Below are 22,318 nucleotides of genomic sequence, written 5' to 3'. Positions count from 1 at the left end.
TTCTACTGATATGCACATCTAAGGTATCTTTTAATTTGCACGGGCCTCATGGTGTTTTGAGTCATCTGAAATACCTGATTGAGACAAAGGGTTCGGCTGTTATTTGTGTCGCAGAGGGAGCACGGCAGGTGAGTTACGTAAGGAATTCATATTTTCGCTTTTGGGTTGAATACTATTAATTGATCAGGAGATTTCAATTGTGCAGTTCTTTTTTGGCTTCATGAAATACTGTGAAAAACTGCCTGTGTTCATTTCATTGCATTGCATAGATCTTATAACTTCTTCATTATATTTTTCCCCAAGATGAAGAGTAAAATTCAGTATGTTATTGTTTTTTGATGCAGAATTTTATTCAGAAAACTAATGCTAAAGATGCGTCTGGGAACATTGTATTTGGAGATTTCGGTGTCCACATTCAACAAGAGGTTGGTGGTTGTATTTTGACTAATTTCATGTGGTCTTCATCTCTCCATGACTCTTGAGACAAGTTAAGTGGGTTGATAAATAATGAGCTGACTAAAAGTCTAATTTTTAACATCATTGATATGTGTTGCATGGATAAGAATGGACTGCACTTTGGCGTTTTAGTTGTCATTTGTCAGAGTTACAAATATGATATATTTTAAGCCATCAAGATCTTACTCTATTAGTGACTCTTTTTGCTAAGACTAGTCAGTTGCTTTTTTGATGTTCTTTGTGTGAATTGAGAATCACTTGAACTGGAAATCATTAGAAAACGTACTGATGCTGCGATCGATCGCACTTGGGAGTGCGATCGATCCCAAAATTTCGAAAACCTACTGATGCTGCGATCGATCGCACTTTAGTGCGATCGATCGCAGCATCAGTAGGTTTTCGGAAAATTGCGATCGATCTCACTCCAAGTGCGATCGATCTCCAAATTTTGAAAACCTACTGATGCTGCGATCGATCGCACTTGGAGTGCGATCGATCGCAGCATCAGTAGGTTTTCGGAAAATTGCGATCGATCTCAGTCCAAGTGCGATCGATCTCCAAATTTTGAAAACCTACTGATGATGCGATCGATCGCACTCCAAGTGCGATCGATCGCAGTTTTTTTTTTTTTTTTTTTTTTAAGGACCATTAGGGTCGACAATTGTCGACCCTAATGGTCAACTAATCAGCGTCTACTTCAAAGTGGACGCTGATAGTCAATTTTTTTTTAATATTTTTGGACCATTAGCGTCCACAGTTGTGGACGCTAATGGTCAACTATTAGCGTCGACTAATTCTTTTGTGTACATCATCTTTAGAGTCAAACACATGTATCTTTTAGGGTCGATAAAGTGGACGCTAAAAGTCATCATTAGGATCGACTCTAAGTGGACGCTGATAGTTAGTTTTTTTTTAATTTTTTAGGACCATTAGCGTCCACTTTTGTGGACGCTAATGGTTTAACTATCAGCGTCCACTTTTATTTGGACGCTAATAGTTATTATTATTATTTTTTTAAAAGGGATATTAGGGTCCATAAAGTCGACGCTAATGGTTAACTAAAAGTGGACGCTATTGCTTGACTATTAGGGTCGACTTTCGCTCCCGTTTACATCATCTTTAGGGTCCAAACATTGCGACTTTTAGGGGCGATAAAGTGGACGCTAAAAGTGATCATTAGGGTCGACTTTTAAGTGGACCCTGATGATCAGACGTTTGATCATTAGGGTCGGACTATTAGGGTCGACACTTTTAGGGTCGAAAAGTGGACGCTGTTGCCAACAGCGTCCACTTTAGGGTCTTTAGGGGCGACTTAAAGTCGCCCCTAAAGAGCTAATTTCTTGTAGTGAGTCTGAGTTTGAACCCGCCAAGACCCGGTTAGGATTTGCCAGGACTTAGTTGGGACTCGTCAGGACCCAACTGGGATATCATCGGGACCGAAACGAAACATTACCATACGCGTCAAACGCTGAAAAATGTTTTTAAAAAATCACTTTTAAAGAAACTATTTTATGCTAAAAATGTTTTCTGACAAAAAAAATATTTTACGTCAAAACAAACAACTCTAAGCATCATCTTTGTACATGAAAATATTCAAATATTTTAGCTATTAATTTTGGGTTATTTTCAAATAATTGAAACAACGATTGACAAAATTAGAACCTCGATGACCCAACCATTTAATATTTTGTTGAAATGAATATGCACCCATGCAGTTGTTCTGCCATTGATCAGAAATATCTCCTTTTCGTCAGTGATTTTTCTTGCAAGTAGATCGAGGAAAGAGCATATATATAAGAGAGCGGGGCGGCCGTGGAGATAGTTGTCTGATCGATGTCAATTGTCAAGTAATTAATCAGACATTTCCTATCTAATTCATTTTTACATTCAACACATAAAAGATGGTCTTATCGTTACACATGGGGCGGAACCAGGATTTTGAGTGCGGTGACATTTTTTTTGTTTTTACATAATTTTCCTACATCAAAATACAGTAAAAATATTTATTAAAAATCTTAATTTTATGGCATTACAAACATACAATAGCATCAATTATTAGCAATATAAACTAAGTATAATCTATATGGTTAAAAAAAAATGGTACCTTTGAGGGTAAATTGTTCCTCCTAACAAAATGCCCCAAAGCTCCTAACTACAATAATGCACAATAATGCTGATTGCTGAGCCTGAGAGTATGAGACAAGCCGCTGCAGCTTGCAATAATTCCAAACAAAGCCCAAGTGTCCCACCCAATTCAATTTTATTTTATTTAAACAAGGGCTAGTTTTTAAAATTATTCATTATAAACTGGTCATTAATTAACATTTTTCTTATAAACATTCTCTGTGTAAAAAACAAATTAAAATAGCAATACAACACTAATTTCACTGAAACAATTAATCTTGGGATGTTAGCAACGTATTAAGAAACAATTAATCTTAATTTGTTCTGTTTTGTCAAATTAGCTACTCAAACTTAAAAAAAGAAAATGAAAAAAAAAGGAACAAAAAAAGAAAAAGAGACTAACTATTAATCGAAAAAAAAGAAAAAGAAAAAGAAAAAAGATGTGGGAGATGAAGAACCTGGATGCCGTTGGGCGAGCCTGGGCGCACTCTTCAGGAGCGAGAATTTGAACGAGTTCTAATCAAAAGAGCTATGCAAGAAAAAATCGGTCAAATACTCCCTTGAGAATCTTCGATCTCCAGTATGGCATCCGGTTAGACTTAGGTAGCTAAGGGAGGGTACCTTCTCCTCGAAGATAAAAGGTAAAGGGAATAAAAAATATTTTTGGTGGGACAATGCTGAAGATTCTTTTTTGGTGAGAGAGGCTAGTTTTTTTTGTTTTTTTTGACATATCAACACAAGAGAATAGAGAAAAAGGATTTGAACTAGTGATTTTCACTTCATAAGGCGTGATTCACAGTCAATTGAGTTATCCCTTGGAGACAAGAAAGAGAAAATAATGCTAAAGATTAAATGAATAAAAAATGTTTTTAGCGGGGACAAGTTGCCGGAGAATATTTGGTGAGAGAGAGTGGGACCGGAGATAAAATGAATAAAAAAACAATTTGAGGGGACATTTTTTAGTGATTTGAAGGGACACATTTCGAGATTTGGAATATATATATACCTACAGTAACAAAATTTTCAAAAATTTTGAGGGGACATTCGTCTGCCCACCTACACACGCACATCCGCCCTCTCATTACACCAAGTCCCCAAGATGTATGTCACTATTAAAAAAAAAAAAAAAAACTTAATTATTTAATAATGTTTGGAATAGTGACATTTTTTAAAAACGTCATTAATTTGAAACATTTTATTGGTCAAACGTCCTATTAATATAATATTTAAGAATAAATGCTTTAACGCGAAGGAGAAACAGATAACTAGACATATTAATTAATCTATTAGCTAACTAGCTAGACATTCAAATAAAGATTAGATGACAATGATTACATTAAAATAAGATGCACATCATGACAACATGGGAGGAGGGAATTACTTTATTATCTCCAGTTCTCCACTAATCCTCCAGCAAGTGTAGGCAACAGCATGAGTTAAACTAGCAATCTCCCACAGAGACGATTAGTGTTTGCTGCCTCTGCATCAGTCCTCTTAAGATGGATGATCAGCAGCCTCATGTTCTGGTGTGGCCGTTCCCTGCACAAGGCCACATCAAACCCATGGTGGGATTAGCTGCGCTCCTATGCCATGCAGGCCTTCACGTCATATATATATATATATGTGTGTGTGTGTGTGTGTGTGTGTGTGTGTTTTTCATTCATTTTAAGGTTAAAGTGAAGCATTTTAATGCACTTTCTTCATTTCAATATGAAATACTCGGCAGCATTCTCTCTTCTTATGGTGACTTTGCTAGTTCTCTCTGTCTCTTTTGGTATTGTTTCCTCTCCTTCATATAAATGTTCATTCTTATTAATTATGTTAAGTTTGTTTATATTGCAATATTAATATTCGCACATATCTTAATAGTTGTTTAGCGCACAAAAAGACTTGTTCTTTATATTCAATAAAGAACGAAGTCTTAACATTCAAGTTTATTTTTATTTAATTTTTCATATTAGTGTATTAATTTTCTTACTAGTTCTTTTTATTTCTTAAAAAAAAAAAACCAAAAAATTTCTTACTAGTTGCTAAATCTTGTTTGGTGCTAAAAACCAGAATATTCATTCAAGAATATTGTTTTGACATTCAAAATTCAGAAAATTGGCCACATGCACTTTTTTTTTTTTTTTTTTTTTTTTGTAGTGTGGTACACATATCATGCTTAAATTTAAATATCTTTAAATTATATTGTAAGAAAGTTTATATTTATTAAATTTAAATATATTAAATATATTGTAAAAATTAATACGAGTGGTTGATTGAATTTGTGGTAACTAACCTTTTTCTTTTTCTTTTTTTAATCACTAATCAACTATGAAATGATTTTAATCCCTTGAAAAGTGAGTTGTTGGAAAATAATGAAATTGGAGAAAAAGATAATAATTCAAATTTGAATAAGACTGAGAATAGAGAAATAGAGAGAAAATAATGGAAACTTATAAAGATAGGAGTTTGTAATTCAGAAACTTTTTATCTTCTTAACATTTAATGTTTGTCCTATTTTATTTTGAGCGTTGGACTTGTTTAGCAAAATTTCCATATTTTGAACGTTTGGAATAATTTCTATATTATGTCTGTGTGTGGACATCAGCACATGCGTAGCATAACGGAGGGGATGAACTCACGGCTGCTAGCTAATTTTGAGGCGATTGAGGTGGATAAGGCTTTGGAACAAATGCACCCGTTAAAATCACCGGGGCCAGATGGTTTCTCAGCATGCTTTTATCAACATTCATGGAGTACGGTACGTAGTGATGTTTGTAATGCTGTGCTTGATTTTTTGAATAATGGGAATTTCGATGCAGCTATTAACACCACCCATATTGCACTCATCCCAAAGATAAAAAGCCCCTCACGAATCACGGAGTTCCGACCTATCAGTCTATGTAATGTTATTTACAAGTTAATTGCGAAAGTGTTGGCAAACAGACTGAAAATGGTTTTGGGGGAGCTCATTTCTCCTAATCAGAGTGCTTTTGTCCCGGGGAGACTTATTACTGATAATGTTCTCATTGCCTTTGAAATTTTACACTCTATGGATTCCCGTATGGTTGGAAAGGAGAGCTATATGGCCTTAAAGTTAGATATGAGTAAGGCCTATGACCGGGTTGAATGGGACTTCTTGGAATTTGTTATGAAGAGATTGGGGTTTGCAGATCGATGGGTTCATCTGGTGATGACTTGCGTTCGAACTGTCAAGTATGCGGTTCTTGTAAACGGGCAGGCATATGGGGAAATAATTCCAACCCGTGGACTGCGACAAGGGGATCCTCTTTCGCCTTATTTTTTCATAATGTGTGCAGAAGGACTCAGTTTCGCATTGCAAGGTATGGAGAGAAGGGGTGGTTTTTCTGGAGTGCCTATCACTCCGGGGGGTACTCGGATAAACCATTTGTTCTTTGCAGACGATAGCCTCTTGTTTTGCAAAGCAAAGGAATCTGAGCTCCGATGTGTGTATAAAATTCTGGAGGACTATGAGAGTGTGTCGGGGCAGAAGTTAAATATGGAGAAGACGTCGATCTTTTTTAGCCGTAATATTTCGGCAGCGGATCGGGAATTACTCTCACAAATTGTTGGAGTTCCGACAACACAGAGATATGAAAATTATTTGGGCTTGCCTGCACTCATAGGAAGATCACGATTGCGGTCGTTTGAAGGAATTAAAGGTCGAGTCTGGGACAAAATCAATGGTTGGAAGGAGAAGTTCCTCTCCCAAGCTGGAAAGGAGGTGCTTATTAAAGCGGTGGTCCAGGCAATTCCGACTTACACCATGAGCGTTTTCCAACTCCCAAAGACCTTGTGCCGGGAGCTCAATTCCATGATGTCAAAATTTTGGTGGGGTCACAAGGAAAATAGGAATAAAATAGCATGGATGAGTTGGGAAAAGTTGGGGATGGCAAAGGCGGAGGGTGGCTTGGGCTATCGTGACTTGGAATGTTTTAATTTGGCTTTGCTTGCTAAACAAGGTTGGAGGATGATAAACCAAGCGGATTCTTTAATGGCGAGGATTTTTAAGGAGAAGTATTTTCCTAATAATTCTTTCTTGGACTCTCCGTTGGGACGAAAGCCTTCTTATGCATGGCGAAGTATTTGGAATGCCAAGCCCCTTTTACGGGAAGGCTTAGTATGGCACGTCGGAGATGGGAATTCCATTTCAATTTGGGGAGACCGTTGGTTACCTGTCCACTCCACTCATGCAGTACAATCACCAATCCGGCTTTTAGAAGGGAATGCAAAGGTGAAAGAATTAATTGACAGCAATACTGGTTGGTGGAGGGTTCCCTTGGTGCAAACAATTTTCAATTCTGATGAGGCCAATATAATTTGTGGCATTCCGATTTGTCCGAGCACCCAGGTTGATCAAATGATATGGGGACCCGCCAAAAATGGAAAATACACTGTCAAAACGGCGTATCACCTGGCAATGGAAGTAAGGTCCCGTCAATTGGGAGAGTGTTCGGCAGGGAGGCCAAACAGGGGAGTGTGGAGAAGAATCTGGCGAATTGGAGGCCCAAGGGTGGTAAAGATGTTCTTGTGGCAGGCTTGTAAGAACATTCTGCCAACCAATGAGAGGTTGCACAAAAGGAAAATTTTGAAGGACTCGCTCTGCCCCATCTGCCGACAGGAAACCGAAACGGTGTGCCATGCACTATGGGCATGCCCGGCAGCTCAGGACGTCTGGCATGGGAGTTTAAATAGGCTCCAAAAAAGTGTCTCGGTAGAGCAAAACTTCCTGGATGTTGTGGTGGGCTTGCTAGATCGGTTGACTGCAGAAGAGCTTGATGTATTTGCATGCACAGCACGCCAAATCTGGTTGCGTCGAAACAGGTGGGTGTTTGAAGGACAATTCTCCCCCCCTATGCAACTGGTGCAAGTGGCTTATGATCAAGTGGAGGCAGCTAAAGCTGCAGATTATGGCAAGCAGGAGGCAGGTCAGCGGACACGACAACGAACTCTGGTTCGCTGGAGATTGCCACCTCCAGAACATGTGAAGTGCAACTGGGATGCAGCGATTGACGCGGCAGGGAACAAGATGGGGGTCGGGATTGTGATCAGGAACCATGGTGGAGATGTGATTGCTGCACAATGCTCTAGCAGATCTCACATTGTTGATCCTCTGATAGCAGAAGCCATAGCGGCATGGACAGCGGCCCATCTCGTGCAGAGTCTTGGACTGGAAATGGTTATTCTTGAAGGGGATTCTTTAGGGGTGGTTCGAGGGCTTCAAGGAGATGAAAACAGCTGGGCGTTGGTTGGGCACCTGCTGAATGACACGAAACTGACTTTGGGAGGTTGTCGGTCATGGCAAGTTCAGCACGTTCGGAGAGAGGCAAACTCGGCTGCGGATAAGTTGGCAAAACTGGCTCTTCAGATGAATGAGGATTATCAATGGAGGGGTTCTACCCCTTCGTGCATTCGTGATGTTGTATTGGCTGAAAAATTTTGACAGTTGAATGAAATACATGAGACCCATTTCAAAAAAAAAAAAAAAAAAAGCATTGAATGTTAAACCAATCAATGTCTCATGCAAATGATAAAAATTGGCAGTTGAGATCAAAATTTATTGATGTCTCTTTAAATTTTTATTGAAGTTTTAGCTACTCAATGCTCATCACACGACCCAAAAAATCTCTACCCATAATGTAATTGAATATTTGTATTCTGTCTATTTTTTCCTAAGAATAAACCGTTTAAAGTTGGAGAAAGAGTTTTATTTAAGATAGTCTTTAATATTATTTGATTCTCCTATGTGGCTGGGTGGCGCCCGGCCACCCCTCCCCCACCCACTCCAGCCGCTTTTTAAGGGTTTTTTTTTTTTTTTTTTTGCGCCACCCCTCCCCCACCCACTTGGGGTGGCCGGCAGCCAGTTTTTAAGTGTTTTTTTTTTTTTGGGCTCATATTTGGTATGATTAGATGTGGTTGTATATATATATATATATTTTTTCTAAGCCTAGGTTTTGGTATAATGGACTTAGGTGTCATATCTTGATTGGTGGGCACAAAGAGGAGGGTTTGTGCCACAACCGTATTGAAGTTATTCTCTAAGGTATTTGATTAAGACATATCGTGCTTATCCTTTGCTATATACATGGGATAGAAAACAATTGGAATCTACAAACAATTGATTGAACATCGTAATTGATTTTGTGTTTTGACTGTACGTAGTTGTAGTTATTTCCTTTAACTTGTAATGTTACAATATATGTACGGTAGCACCATTAGGAAACTATTATATTTGTCTTATTAGTTAATTGCTTTGTTTTTTTTTTTCCTTTTCTCTTCTGAATAACAGGAATCGTCAATGGTTATAATTGCTTTAATTTTCTTAATTGTGGGTATCATAGCTGCATGGCCATGTGCGGTAGCCCGTCTATATCTTATTGTGAGACTCCACACAAATGTTGTTGCGAGATCGTCATCCCCAATTGATCATCAAAGTCTACTTAAGTTTTAGTACTCTTGCTCGATCATGAAATAATTAATTAAAGTGTTGTCGCGAATAAATTGAAATGAATAAAACAATGCTCTGGTATTATTAGTAACTTTACTTTTTTATAATATTATGAGTGACTCACACACATATATATAAACCAACTTGAGATTTCATTTTTGTAAGGGCATGGCAAACGATAAGTTTAGATCGTGTGGACATCTCTACAACAAGACAGTGAACATCTGCCGGTTTATTCACTACCTAGAAGCAATCACAAAAGTAATAGATCACCAGTTAAATGAAAAAAAAAAAAAAAACACAAATCGAGGCAATTTGTTTTTGGGTGGGTGGGGGAAGAGATCGATGGCAAATATTCTCAAGATGAATGTTATTGATAATTTGATCAATCCAATTAGAAAAATAAATAATGGCTCAGGCAAGATAAATAAAAGGGTAAATTGCTAATTTATTTATTTATTTATTAAAAATGACAAAAATAATTAATTAAGAGAAATGTTATATATCATTTTGATGGAAAAGGATTTCTCCATTTTGATACTCATCTTTTAATTAAAAATTTGATACTCATTACTCATAGCACTTTTTTATAATAAATGCACCACTGAAGTCAAATGTTCAAGAAACAACAAAAACATGGTAGTAGAACAAGCAGTCCATCAACTACATCACCAATCAGCCCATAAAAAATGTATGAAATAAGAATAGCATGCTTATCTTCTTTCATATGTTCGCATTTTCTCTGGAATAAACTACATTACCAATTACCTATAGTCCTTAAAAATGTATGAAGTAGACCCATTACACTCTTTTTTAGGGTTGAAAATGCAGGTGGTTATTAATTGCACTAAACTGCTAACTGTTAATTGCCTGAAAAAAATCGTTAACCACCTATGGTGGGACAGTTAGTTGCCGCCTACCCATATATATTATATTTGAAGAATATTATATCTATATTATATATTTGAGAATAGAGTAATGATGGAATGCACGCCTGGCGTGCATCAACAGTGATGCACGCCAGGCACCAAAATTTTTTTTTTTATTATTTTATTATTATTTTATTATTTTTTTTAAAAAAAAAAAAAAAAAAAAAAATTTTTGCACTGGCGTGCGTGGGCGTGCCACGCACGCCGCGTGCTTTGCATCATTACTCTTGAGAATAACTTAAATTGGGTTGTTGCACAAAAGGAGGTTTTTGTGCCCACCAATGAAGGGTTGCCACCTCAGCATGGAACATATTAACAAAATAAAACCAAACCACCTAATTATATCATGTCTAATTAATTGTTTTTTTTTTAATTAAAAAATGCTTTGCTCAACCACCTCTGGGTGGCTGGCTGGCTGCCACCCCATAGGCCATTTGGGGTGGCCGTGTTTCCACCCTATGACCTATAGAGTGGCTAGCGAGCCACCCCAACCGGATTTAGAGTAGCCGCGTGGCCACACCCAGGCCATGGGAGTGGCCGCACACCACCCCTACCGCCTCACAAGGCCACCCCTATGCCATTTGGGGTGGCCACCCCAGATCCAATTGGGGTGGCTCGCTAGCTATCCCATAGGCCTAGGGGTGGCTTGTGCGGCCACTATCGGGGGACTAGGGGTGGCTCGTGCGGCCACCATCGGCGGCCCAGGCGGCCACCCCTACTTCCCATTTGTGGTGGCTGCCAACCTTCTACTTTTTAAAAAAAAATTAATTTTTTAAGTTTTTTCCTTTTCTCATATGTGATATAATTTGGTGTATGTGTGCTTTTTTTGTTTTTTTAAAGTTAAGCTTAGCAAGAGTGGCTTAGGTGTCACCTTCTGATTGGTGCACAAAAGTCCACTTTTGTCCAACCTCCCCACCAAAGATGGTCTCTATTTATTTTCATATATCTTGTTAGCGTTAGCAATGTTGGCGTTTACGGCCACCTTTAAGATTGGCTTTTCTTTGGTTGAACACAGTTAATAATGCAAATTTTAGTTTTTTTTTTTTTTTTTTTTTGGTATATACTAATTACTTGGGTGGCAGTCGTACATTTTGTAACAAAAAAAGCCCTGAAAATTAAGGCAAAAACTAAAAGGGCTAAAAACATATAAAGTGAGCACAAAAAAAACCCAACACTCAAATAGCCTTAAACGGCCAAACTTTTAAAAGTGGTTATAGATTTAATAACGGCTAACCGACCGCCTAAGGCGATGCAGAAACGGTTAGGAATTTAGAGCAATTGCCTAAAATGGTTACGATTAGCGGTTAAAGATGATAATAATATTTAGTAGATTCACATACAACTGTCATACAATTATAATGATGTGATACTAAATATTAGCTATTGATTTTTTTTTTTTTTTTTTTTTTTACAAGGCCTTATTGATCCAAATGTTGATTTTTACTGCCACATCATCATAGTTGTATGACAGTCATATGAGAATCTTGGAAATAGTATCACTCAATTAAATATGATATTGTGCTAATGCACAAAGTAAACCCAGACACCTGAAATAAGACCTAACCTTCAAACATTTATGTAAGTCTGTTTCTTAAGACAATGCTGCCTTTACAGCAACGGTCGACGTAATACATACAGTAAAGTGTCCTGTGGGCTTTATTTCACAACTGGATCCCTTCGCCTTTAAAACTCATCTTTACCGATTCCCTAATCCAGTAGGAGAGTTTTCTCTTTGTTATCAAAACTATATTTTAAGGTGATCCGTTTCATTTGCAATTTAAAATGCAATTAAGCTTTTGGTAAAATCGTAATTTAGCTTTTAAAATTATAGGTTTTTTAAAACACACCTATTCCTTCTTTGCATCAAATTTTTCTAGGTCTTCAAAATGTATTTTAAAGGAAAGCACTCCCAAACAATATATTTTTTACAATTTAATTTAAAATTGGACTTTTAATATACAAAATCATAGTAATTAACGCACTTAAGTCTCGAGCTAATACACTAAATGTTTGCCTTAAAAGGTTGAATGTGAAATCGCAGTGGTTGGGAAAGGTCTGATTACGTACATGACATTCAGACAATTATTCACCTCGAACCCCGCTCTTATAATCCAGTTCTTTCCTCTATCTATTTGCCAGGAAAATCAAGAGTATAATGTTAGAAGTTATTTTGTCTTATGATGTCACTTTTAAAATGATGTAGTTAGCTTTTAAAATTATTGTTGGACTTATGATTAATTACTATTGAATTTTGATCAAATTATGATTTTAAAAGTTACCTCATTCATAGAATGCCACAAAAGAGACACAAGACTAACTTATAGAATTATTCAAAAAATCATGAAGGAAAATAAGATAATTTATGATATGTTGTAGAACAAATGGGTGATTTTATTTATTTTTTTTTTAAAAGAACAAATTTTGTCGAGTAATTGGGGTTCCTGTCATAATTATAAAAAGAAAAAAGTTCTAACTGCCATCGAAAATGACAAAATTTGTAAAAAGACCTGCAATTAGCGTGAATTTTTTAGGCGGGGGCGAGAGGTTAAGTTGCCCCCCCCCCCCCCCCCCCCCCCTCCTCTCGCCCTGCATTGGCCACGCCCCTGGACCCTTAATTTGCCGCGTATAAAACGGAAAGGAGCATCTAATTAGTTCAATGCGCATCTTTGACCTTATATTATCATTTAAGATGGACAATAATTTAACAAAAAATGAAAACTTTTGTACTGAAAATGTAAATGTGATTAATAACTTAATATTACACGAGGTGCTTGCCCCTATATATATAGTAAACTAAATCTAAATAATAGACATCAAGATACTAAAGATCATATCCTAAATATAATACTAAAGATAATACTAAAGCATATCTTGAATATAATACCAAGAGCCGTGATACAGGTTACACGGCATGCTAAGGAAAATTTTTTTTTTTAATATTTTAATGCCAAAAAAAAAAAAAAAAATTTTGCGTTCACCCTAATACCAAAGCATAACTTGAATATAAATACTAAAGATATGATGTATCTCATCATATCTTGGAAGATGCAACAAGATCCTTTAGTAGACAATCCCATTCCGTAACCAAGCATTAGTGATAAGTGGAGCATGATGAGTGACTTTACTTTAACAAAAAAACCCTTAATGGATAGAGATTAGAGAGCCCTGAAAGATGGAGCAGCAACCACATATACTGCTCTTGCCGTTCCCTGCACAAGGCCACATCAAACCCTTGCTAAGCCTAGCAGAGCTCCTTTGCCACGCTGGCCTCCACGTTACTTTCCTTAACACCGACCACAACCATCGCTGCCTCACCCACCTACAACCGCTTTCTGCTCACTTTCCCACCCTCCACTTTGACTCCATCTCCGATGGCCTGCCCACCGATCACCCCCGCAATATACAGTTTATGAGAGATATACTATTCTCGGTCAAGTCCGTGACGAAGCTACGCTTCCGCGATTTGCTGGTTGACTTAAGCACAAAGTCTGAGCGTCCGGTCACTTGTGTAATAGCCGATAGTATTATGTCTTTCGCAATTGATATTGCTAAGGAATTGGGCGTTCGCATAATGACGTTTTGGGCCTTGAGTCCATGCTCCTTGTGGTCTTTTTTATGCTTTCCGAAGCTCATTGAGGAAGGCCAGCTTCCAGTTGGAGGTGAGGGTAAGTGTGCAACTCTGACACACCTGAATTTTCTTCATATATATATATATATATGCCCCCACCCCTGCAAAAATCCTAAAAAAAATTTCTGAGCAGTAGTGTTTTAAGTTTTCTTATGCCTACCCTTCCTCTTCCTTTCGTTTTCTTCTTCTTCTCTTGCATCTCCCTCCTCCTTTTTACATACCATTAATAGATAATTAATATTAAAAGTAATTAATTGGACATGTAATATTTTTTCAAAGTGTTTGAAACTTTGAAATAACGAAATAATTTATTTTAGTTTTTGGTAAATTATAGTATAATATAATATTATTTTATATTAATTAAATATTAATCTTACATCCTGCCCCTACAATAAGAAAATCTTGGCTCCGCCCGACGTCATCTGGCTGAAAAATAGTAGAGTTAAATCTGGACCATTCACTATTTTGACAGGATTCTTTTTTATTTTTTATTTTTTGTTAAGCACCTAATTAAGCCGGAAAGATATTTAATTATTTGCACTGCGCGCAGCTTCATGCCTTAACCTTTGATAAGGATATATTTAAGAAAAGGCTAAAGTAGGAAACTTCAATTTTCCAAGCCTAAGAGCATTCCTAATGGAGGAGCCAAATTTTTATGTAAAATAGCTTTTCAAAACGCACTTTATTTAATTTAGCTAATGAATTTTTAAAAGTCTTCTACATCTGATAATTAGCTATATTTTTATCTATATCATTTCAATATTATTAAAAGTGAGAAAAGTTTTGGGAAAAAAAGAACATGTGAGAGGAAAAATGGAAAAAGTTTTGGAAAAAAGAAAACATGCGAGAGAAAGAGTAAGAAAAGATTTGAAAAAAAGAGAAAAGAGGTGAGAAACAATGAAAAATAAAATGACTCCCTTAAAAAGTGCTGCTACATTTAGTTTTTTTTTTTTTTAGCTCTTTCAATCAAATATCTATTTTACATTTTCTTTTGGCTAATCCAATATAAAGGGTTTTTTATATATTTGAAGAGCCATTTTAGATAAAAGTAACATTTGACTCTTCGATTATGAATGCTTTAAGGCTAAGATTAATGCTGACCGTGCTTAGATGCCTAATATGTATTCCACGTGCAACTTGTTGCTTTGCTAATATATATGTATTAGAGAATTAATTCCACATGCGATACATTAGTTAGTATTTTTTTTTTTTTGAGAAGTATACATTAGTTAGTGCTTAGTAGATACTAATGTCTTTCACAAAATTTTGTAGACGACGATATGGATCGGATGATTAGAGGCGTGCCAGGTATGGAAGACCTTTTGCGACGCCGAGATCTGCCCGGCCTTTACAGACTAAAATTGGATGACCCCTTCTTTATATCTATAATCGAGGATATCATGGCCATGACTCGAACTTCAGCGCTCATACTCAACACCTTTGACAACCTCGAGGATCCCACTATCTCTCACATTGCTTGTCTCTTTTCCAGAATTTACACAATTGGACCCCTTACTACCCTCCTGACATCCCGTATTGAGCATGATGTCTCGCGGTCTTTATCGTCCTTTAATAATTTATGCGAAGCAGACCGCAGTTGCATGACGTGGCTCGATTTACAATCGTTAAGATCCGTTGTTTACGTAAGCTTCGGTAGCACGGGGTTGATGACACGTGGTCAGTTGCTGGAGTTCTGGCACGGTATGGTGAACAGTGGCAAGCCGTTTTTATGGGTTGTACGGCGTGATGGCATTGAGGGTGCGGAAGGAGAGCACCCAATACCAGAGGAGCTACAAGAGGGCACCAAAGAAAGGGGCTTTTTGGTGGATTGGGCTCCACAAGAAGAAGTCTTGGCCCATCCAGCGGTGGGTGGGTTTTTGACCCATAATGGTTGGAACTCCACGCTGGAGGGCATTGTTTCTGGGGTCCCTATGGTTTGTTGGCCGACAATCGCCGACCACCAAATTAATAGCAGGTTGGTTAGTGAGGTATGGAGGATTGGCCTTGACATGAAGGACACGTGTGATAGATCGACGATTGAGATGATGATAAGAGCAGTGATGGAGGAGAGAAGGGAGGAAATGATGAGGTCAATAGATCGGATTGTGAAATTGGCTCATGATTGTGTTGACCAGGGTGGATCTTCCTACCACAATTTGGACAAGCTTATTGAAGACATAAAACAAGTATGATTTATGACCTTATTTTCCATAAGTTTTAATGCATGCATGCATATACGTAAGTAATAATGGTACTCTTCTATGTATATTTTTTGTTGTTGTTGTTGTGTTTAGGTGTTTGGCATTTGACAACTTGAGGAATCAATGGATGTAATAAGATTTGACTCTGTTTGTTTTATTTTTCTTAATTTTTAAAATATTCTACTATTTTAGTATTTTTTGGTGTTTCGTCAATATGCATGAAAAACTTGATCAATCACAAAATACTATTCTAGGTACTTGATAGAAATAGAGAAACACTGATCACCCCCGCAATCTACATCACTCTCACTTGTGAATTGGTTGATTACTTGATATATACTTGATAGAGAGTAAGGCGCTATGTATAAAATGATTTTTTTTTAACAAAAAATATTTTTTTTGATATTTTGTGTAACAGAAAGTGATAGTCAACAAAAAAATATTTTTCTTTTGATTGAAAAAGCTTCTTTAATTTTTATAAAATTGTTTCAATTTTTTTAAATTGCTTTCTGAGTTTGAGTTTTTCATTTTTAAATCGACGGACCCAATTATGATGTCGCTGGGACCCAATTGAGACACCGCTGGCACTCGGTTGGGACTTGTCGGGATCCAACCAAACTATCATCGGGACTTGCTGGGACCCAACATGGCCACCGTCAGGACTTCACCAAGACCTATCGAGATTCGTTGTGATCCAAATGCCAAACAATGTTTTTAAATAAATCATTCTTTTCAAGAAAATATTTTTGCGAGAAACATTTTTCAATAAAAAAAAATTTTATGTCGAAACAAACGGATTCTAAGCCTCATCTTTCTACGTGAAATTCAAGTATTTTAGCTATAAATTAATTTTGAAGTTATTTTCAAAAAAATTGAAACAAGGATTCACAAAATTAGAACCTCGATGCCCCAACCATTTATTATTTTGTTGAGATGAATATGCACTCATTAATTTGTTGTGCAATTGATCCGAAATATGTCCTTTTCGTCGGGGATTTTTCTTGAAAGTAGATCGTGGGAAGAGCATATAAGAGAGCGGGGGCCGTACGTGGAGATAGTTGTCTGATGTCAATTAGTTATCAAGTAATTAATTAATTAATCATACATTTCCTAACCAACGCATTCTTTTTTTTAAAAAAAAAAAATTAAACTTTTAGGCACATAAAGATGGTTTGGTTATGCATGGTCTTATCGTTACACCAAGCCCCAAGCTGTAAGTGCTAGGAACGCCAAGGAGAAACAGAAGAACGGAAGCAGCTACTGATCCAATTCCAACATTGGCTAGGTCTGGCACAGGTAGAAGCCACGTGGGAAGATCAAGAGTCCATGAAGAGTCTTACACGTGGATGATGTAACCCTAATATTTAGGATCATTTTGAGCCCTTCAATTACTTTAATTAAATCCTCACCCTTCAAATTTTTAACAGTACGTGCTGTAGAGGCCGGATCCTAATATAATATTTAAGGCCATAAATGTTTTTCGCACATATTCTTTTATTGGAAATAGAAGGAGCCATTTAGTAAAATGGTGGGATAAAGATGTCTTAATGTTAAAAAATAGAATAATATTGTCCTAAATTTATACTATTTTGCCTAAATCGCTTCTCCATTTCCTCTTTTACGTCCTCCTTTCAACCCGAGCTCATATTCACTACAAAAATCCTCCAATTTTGGAACGTCCGGCTTAGGGTCGTTTTAACAAAACGACATTAAGAGCTGTCATTCATTTTGTTGTCATAGTGAACCAGCCAAAATGACGTCACCTAATTGGTCGGCGTCCTTTCAACAAACACGCGCGTCACCATTTGAAGTTTGAAATGATGACGCGCATGTCACTGTTATCTAAGGCTCATGGCTCATCCAATCCAAGCAGTTGCGGAGCCAAGAATTAATTTTTGGAGGGGCCAAAGTATCAAGATTGATATATTAATAAGACAATATGCAGGCATTAGTAAAAAAAACAAAAATAAATTGCATCTTATGCCCTTTTTGAGAACTAAAGTTATTTAGCATTGAATTTGAATTGAAATTTTCAGTAATTTTCTTTTTTATATAACTAAATTATTTATAAGAAATTCACCCTATATTTTGTTGCCAAAATGAGAATAAGTTCGGTGTTCACATTATACTATAAACAACTAACAAGTTACAAGTTGAGCTACATGCATAGCATAAAAGGTTGTCAAAACTAATTGAAAAAAGAATTCAGCCTTCATAAACTGAAAGAGAAAAGTAATTTTTTTTTTTTTTTTTTTACACCATCATTTAATTGGAAGAAAAGTCACATTTTTGTTTTTCTATGCAAGTTAGACTCTCTAAAAAAAAAAAAAAAAAAAAAAATGGTACGCAAGTGAGACTTTTATTTACATTTTATTTACATTTTATTTACATTATCAATTAAAAAAGGAAAAGAAATGAATTGAACATGAGATAAAAACTACTTTTCATTTTTGGTTCACTTCCTTGTGGGGGTATTTGAATTAAAGTCAACAACAATATATGTAGAGCCTTAACTTCTTAAAATGAATGAATCAATTGCATCTAGCAATTCAGAGTTTTTTTTATTTATTTATTAAAAAAAAAAAAAACAATACAGAGTTTTTGTTTTTATTTTTTATTTTTTTGCTTATTGGGGCCGTGGCTCATGTAGGCCACAAAGTGGCTACGCCACTGCATCCAAGGCTCCTTTTCTTAATTTTATAATGGAGAATTTTATTTTATTATTGTTATTTTTTTAAATTAATGGAGAAAGTTGATTGTTGAGAAGTTCCATCAGAAATAGCTGAAAGGACACAGCATGTCGGCTAAAGTAACTATGTACTTCAACATATTAATTAATCGTTGTGGACACAGCATGTCGGCTAACTAGACATATTCGAATAAAGATAAGATACCAATGATTACATTAAAATAAGATGGACATCATGACAACAAGGGAGGAAGGAGTTACTCACTTTATTATCTCCACTAATCCTCCAGCAAGTATAAGCAACAGCATGCGTTAAAGTAAGTGGCGGAACCAGGAATTCAGTATACCAGGGGCGTCAATAAAATAATAAAATATAATGATAAAATATATATTTTTTTATTCTCTTTATATATTATATTTTTATTATAATATGGTAAATACAATCAAAAGAAATTATACCACAATATATGTATCATAAAAAACATATTTATGTGACTTCATAAATATATGCTAAATTTATATATCAGTTACCATATAGGCACTAGTACAAAAGTAAAGGAAAATACAAAATACAAAGTGCCTAAAATTGCATTCTATGAGGTCTTAGAGAAACAAAATCTTCAAGTATCAAATCTGAATCGAAGCTTTTAGCAATTTCTCTTTCAATGTAGATAAGTAAACTATCTCCAAGAAACTCATCTTTCATTTTGTTACGAAGTCTTGTTTTAACAATTTTCATTGCTGAAAATGCTCGTTTGGTAGTTGCTGTAGACACCGGAAGAGTTAAAACAAGACGAACCAATCTATCAATAAGATAATATGTATCCGATTTTCCTGCCTCTATCAATCCTCGACATAATTCCGCAATGGAAGACAATTTTTGTAGTTTCGGATGATTAAGCATATCAACTTCAAAATGCTTCAACTGAAATCTCAAAATAATTTTTTCCTGCTCAGAAAAATCAAGAGAATAGTACTTCTCTGCAAGACTACATATATCATCAATATTAAATGATTTATAAGCATCATTGGATCCAAAGCTGAACTAAGTGTCAAGAGTTCCATTGCCCTTTCGCCAAATCTACAATCAAGCTCTTGCAATTGATAGTCTATAGCAGCATTGAATACATCAAAATGATAATAATGTTCCACCGTAATGTGATCCCGTGGAAGACGACCTCGGCCTTTAACATAACGAGCACCCAAATCTGGAATGTCTATTTCAAATTTCTTAGAGAAAGAGACTACTTTCTCAAGAAAATTATCCCAATCTTCATTTCTCAATTTTTGGAGTAGTATTTTTGTATTAGAAACTAATTGCATAGCATTCAAGATGTCTTGAGATTTTTGTTGCAAATGTTGACAAAGACAATCAGTGGTACCCATGATTTCCCTCATCAAATGTAAAATGAATATGAATCTGAATGATGTAATCATTTCATAAGCAGCTTCAGCATCCCCACGTTGAGAGTAAGTAGATCATTCTTTTATAATCTTCTCAAGCACTGAACAAGCAGGATTAAACAGCCTTAGTAGGCTACAAATAGAATAAAAATGAGAACCCCAACGAGAATCACCAGCTCGTTTCAAAGTGCCAATTTGGTTAGCTCATTTTCCAGTTTCAAGTTCCTCAATAGCTATCAAATATGCGATATCTGCTTCTTGAGCATCTTGCAAATCACGATGACGTTTACATGAAGAACTAACCACATTGATAATAAAATTCAAATTTGAGAAGAAATCATGAACAATCGTTACCTTTCGAGATGCAGCAACTAATGCTAATTGTAATCGATGTGCAAAACAATGAACATAGTATGCACAAGAACATTCATTAAGAAATAATGCTTGCAATCATTTTCATTCACCACACATATTGCTAGCACCATCATACCCTTGTCCACGAATACTTTGAATATCAAGACAATTTTGAGAAAGAACATCAGATATTTTATCCCTTAAAGTCAATGCCGATGTATCTTTAACTTGGACAATATCAAAGAAGCATTCTTGTATAAAACCATCTTTGCTAACAAATCTCAAAACAATAGCCATTTGTTCTCTCTTAGACTCATCTCGTGCCTCATCAACAATAATGCAAAATTTTGAATCACCAATTTCTTCACGAATTGCATCTCGCACTCTTTTTGCCAAGACATGTAAAATATCTTTTTGGACTTGAGGTGAAGTATATTTTGCATTTTGTGGAGCATTTTCTAAAACAACCTTAGCAACATCGTCGTTGAAATTGGACACAAGTTTTATCAACTCAAGAAAATTGCCACGATTTTTAGAATCGGGACCTTCATCGTGACCTTTATAAGGACATCCTTGATATGCTAAATACCGAATAGATTCGATTGAAGTCTTCAATCGCAATCGATTGTTCAATTTTTCTTCCAAAGTTTGCTTATCTATCACCTTATCAATATGTTGAGATTGATTCTTCAAATTGTCACAACACTTAACAACATTATTATGAGGTAAACATGGCCTATTTCCCATGTGGACCAAAAAAGAACAATGTGTGCCATCATTAACTTTCTTCCAATTGGGAAATCCTTTAATAGTAAATGCACTACCTCCAAACCACCTCGTTGGCTTTTTAGCAAAAAGAAAGCAGGGTAAACAATAAGTAGCATCTTTGTTCTCAGAATATTCTAACCAATCAAACATCTTATACCAAGATGATTGAAATCTTCGACGGTTTTTTTTTCAGTTCCCGAAAACGGATATCCAGAACTACTAGAAGGCATGAACCTATTCGGACCAACTTTAAGATAAGCACATCTAATTTCATCCTGTTGATTAACAGGATATTTCCATATTTGAGGACGTAACCCGGGATCATGTTGTAGAGTAGAAATGTCAAATGACTCAACTACTTGAGATTCAATTCTTGGCATCTTAGAAGGGCGTTGCTCAGGAGCTAAAGTTTGAGGATTTGATGTCGATGAAGACATTCTAGTATTTGAATCAGCATCTTTTTTCTTAAAAAATGCATCAATTGTTTTTGGCTTGCTCATAATGTAATCTAAGAATTTTCAGAAACCTGAAAAATTATTTATCAATTAGTTTTAATTCTCATACTAAACAATTCATGTCTAATGAAACATACTCTAAGTCTCTAATGATATTATAATAAAATTATTAGTATATTCCGATAACTATTAGCCTAAAATGAATTTATAAAAAGAACAAACCTGAGATTGGCAATAATCTTCTGAAACTCGTTAATGCTTGACAAAATCCAAAAATATATAAAACACACCTAACAAAAAAAATAACAATATTGTTTTTATTAGAATAAGATAAACAAAATGATGAAAATAAGAGATATATCACAATTAAAAAGTTCCATAAATTTTAGTCAATCATATTAGAGTTTGCAAATTGCCCAATTAAAAATACCTAATCACCTTCCCCATAGGAATGTCTGAGAGTGGAGAGATGTTGAAAGGTTCATACCCTTATCCCCTACATTTGATTCATTATAAGGGGGTTGCAATGTTTTCAACCTCATCATCACAGGCAGAAGCTTTGGTAGTCAGCATTTCTTTTCTTTTTTTCTATTTTCTTTTTTTATTGGGAGTGGAAAATTTGTCCTCTTTCTTATCAATGTAAATCTGTAGCCTAACTGATGCATATACATTTATCTCACAATGTAATTTAGCAATTTTAAGTTCAATATTGTTCTAGTGGGGAAGGTTCCAAAGGTAGGCGATACTTTTAAAGGATAGAGGTTTTTATCTGCACATGTATTGTAATGATTATTCTGCCAATAGAGTTAAGGATACATGGGTTGGATTAAAGAATGGTTTTGCTTACTTTTGATCG

General features: G+C 35.9%; 2 protein-coding genes across 3 annotated transcripts; one reads left to right on the top strand and one right to left on the bottom strand.

Moving 5' to 3' along the window:
- The first annotated feature begins 13,135 nt into the window (after positions 1 to 13,135).
- LOC132162453 (7-deoxyloganetic acid glucosyltransferase-like) lies at positions 13,136 to 15,838 on the top strand. Of its 2 annotated transcripts, none has more exons than XM_059572690.2 (2): positions 13,136 to 13,622; positions 14,864 to 15,838. In XM_059572690.2, exons 1-2 carry the CDS (start codon positions 13,136 to 13,138, stop codon positions 15,781 to 15,783), a joined length of 1,407 nt encoding a protein of 468 aa, XP_059428673.2. In that variant the 3' UTR covers positions 15,784 to 15,838. The 2 variants fall into 2 exon arrangements, with proteins under 2 accessions (XP_059428673.2, XP_088367602.1); XM_088511476.1 differs by having other exon boundaries at positions 13,136 to 13,628.
- Positions 15,839 to 20,089: 4,251 nt separating this feature from the next.
- On the bottom strand, positions 20,090 to 21,444 carry LOC148583488 (uncharacterized). Its single transcript, XM_088511436.1, has 3 exons — positions 21,165 to 21,444; positions 20,350 to 20,796; positions 20,090 to 20,262 (listed from the first exon to the last, which is right to left on the bottom strand). The coding sequence occupies exons 1-3, from the start codon at positions 21,442 to 21,444 to the stop codon at positions 20,090 to 20,092; spliced, it is 900 nt and encodes a 299-aa protein (XP_088367562.1).
- Between the last annotated feature and the right edge of the window lie 874 nt (positions 21,445 to 22,318).

The sequence above is a fragment of the Corylus avellana genome, chromosome 10 (genome assembly GCF_965113065.1).
Source record: "Corylus avellana chromosome 10, dhCorAvel1.hap1.2, whole genome shotgun sequence".
Lineage (NCBI taxonomy): Eukaryota > Viridiplantae > Streptophyta > Magnoliopsida > Fagales > Betulaceae > Corylus > Corylus avellana.
Note: the sequence above shows the minus strand (reverse complement) of the source record. Positions and strands in the feature narration are given on the sequence as shown.

Coding starts and splice junctions, on each gene's coding strand:
- LOC148583488 (XM_088511436.1), bottom strand. CDS start 21,444: ATGTCTTCATCGACATCAAATCCTCAAACTTTAGCTCCTGAGCAACGC. Junction 20,797..21,164: donor CGAAGATTTCAATCATCTTG/GTATAAGATGTT, acceptor GTCCTTATAAAG/GTCACGATGAAGGTCCCGAT. Junction 20,263..20,349: donor TGGTGCTAGCAATATGTGTG/GTGAATGAAAAT, acceptor GATTACAATTAG/CATTAGTTGCTGCATCTCGA.
- LOC132162453 (XM_088511476.1), top strand. CDS start 13,136: ATGGAGCAGCAACCACATATACTGCTCTTGCCGTTCCCTGCACAAGGC. Junction 13,629..14,863: donor GCTTCCAGTTGGAGGTGAGG/GTAAGTGTGCAA, acceptor AAAATTTTGTAG/ACGACGATATGGATCGGATG.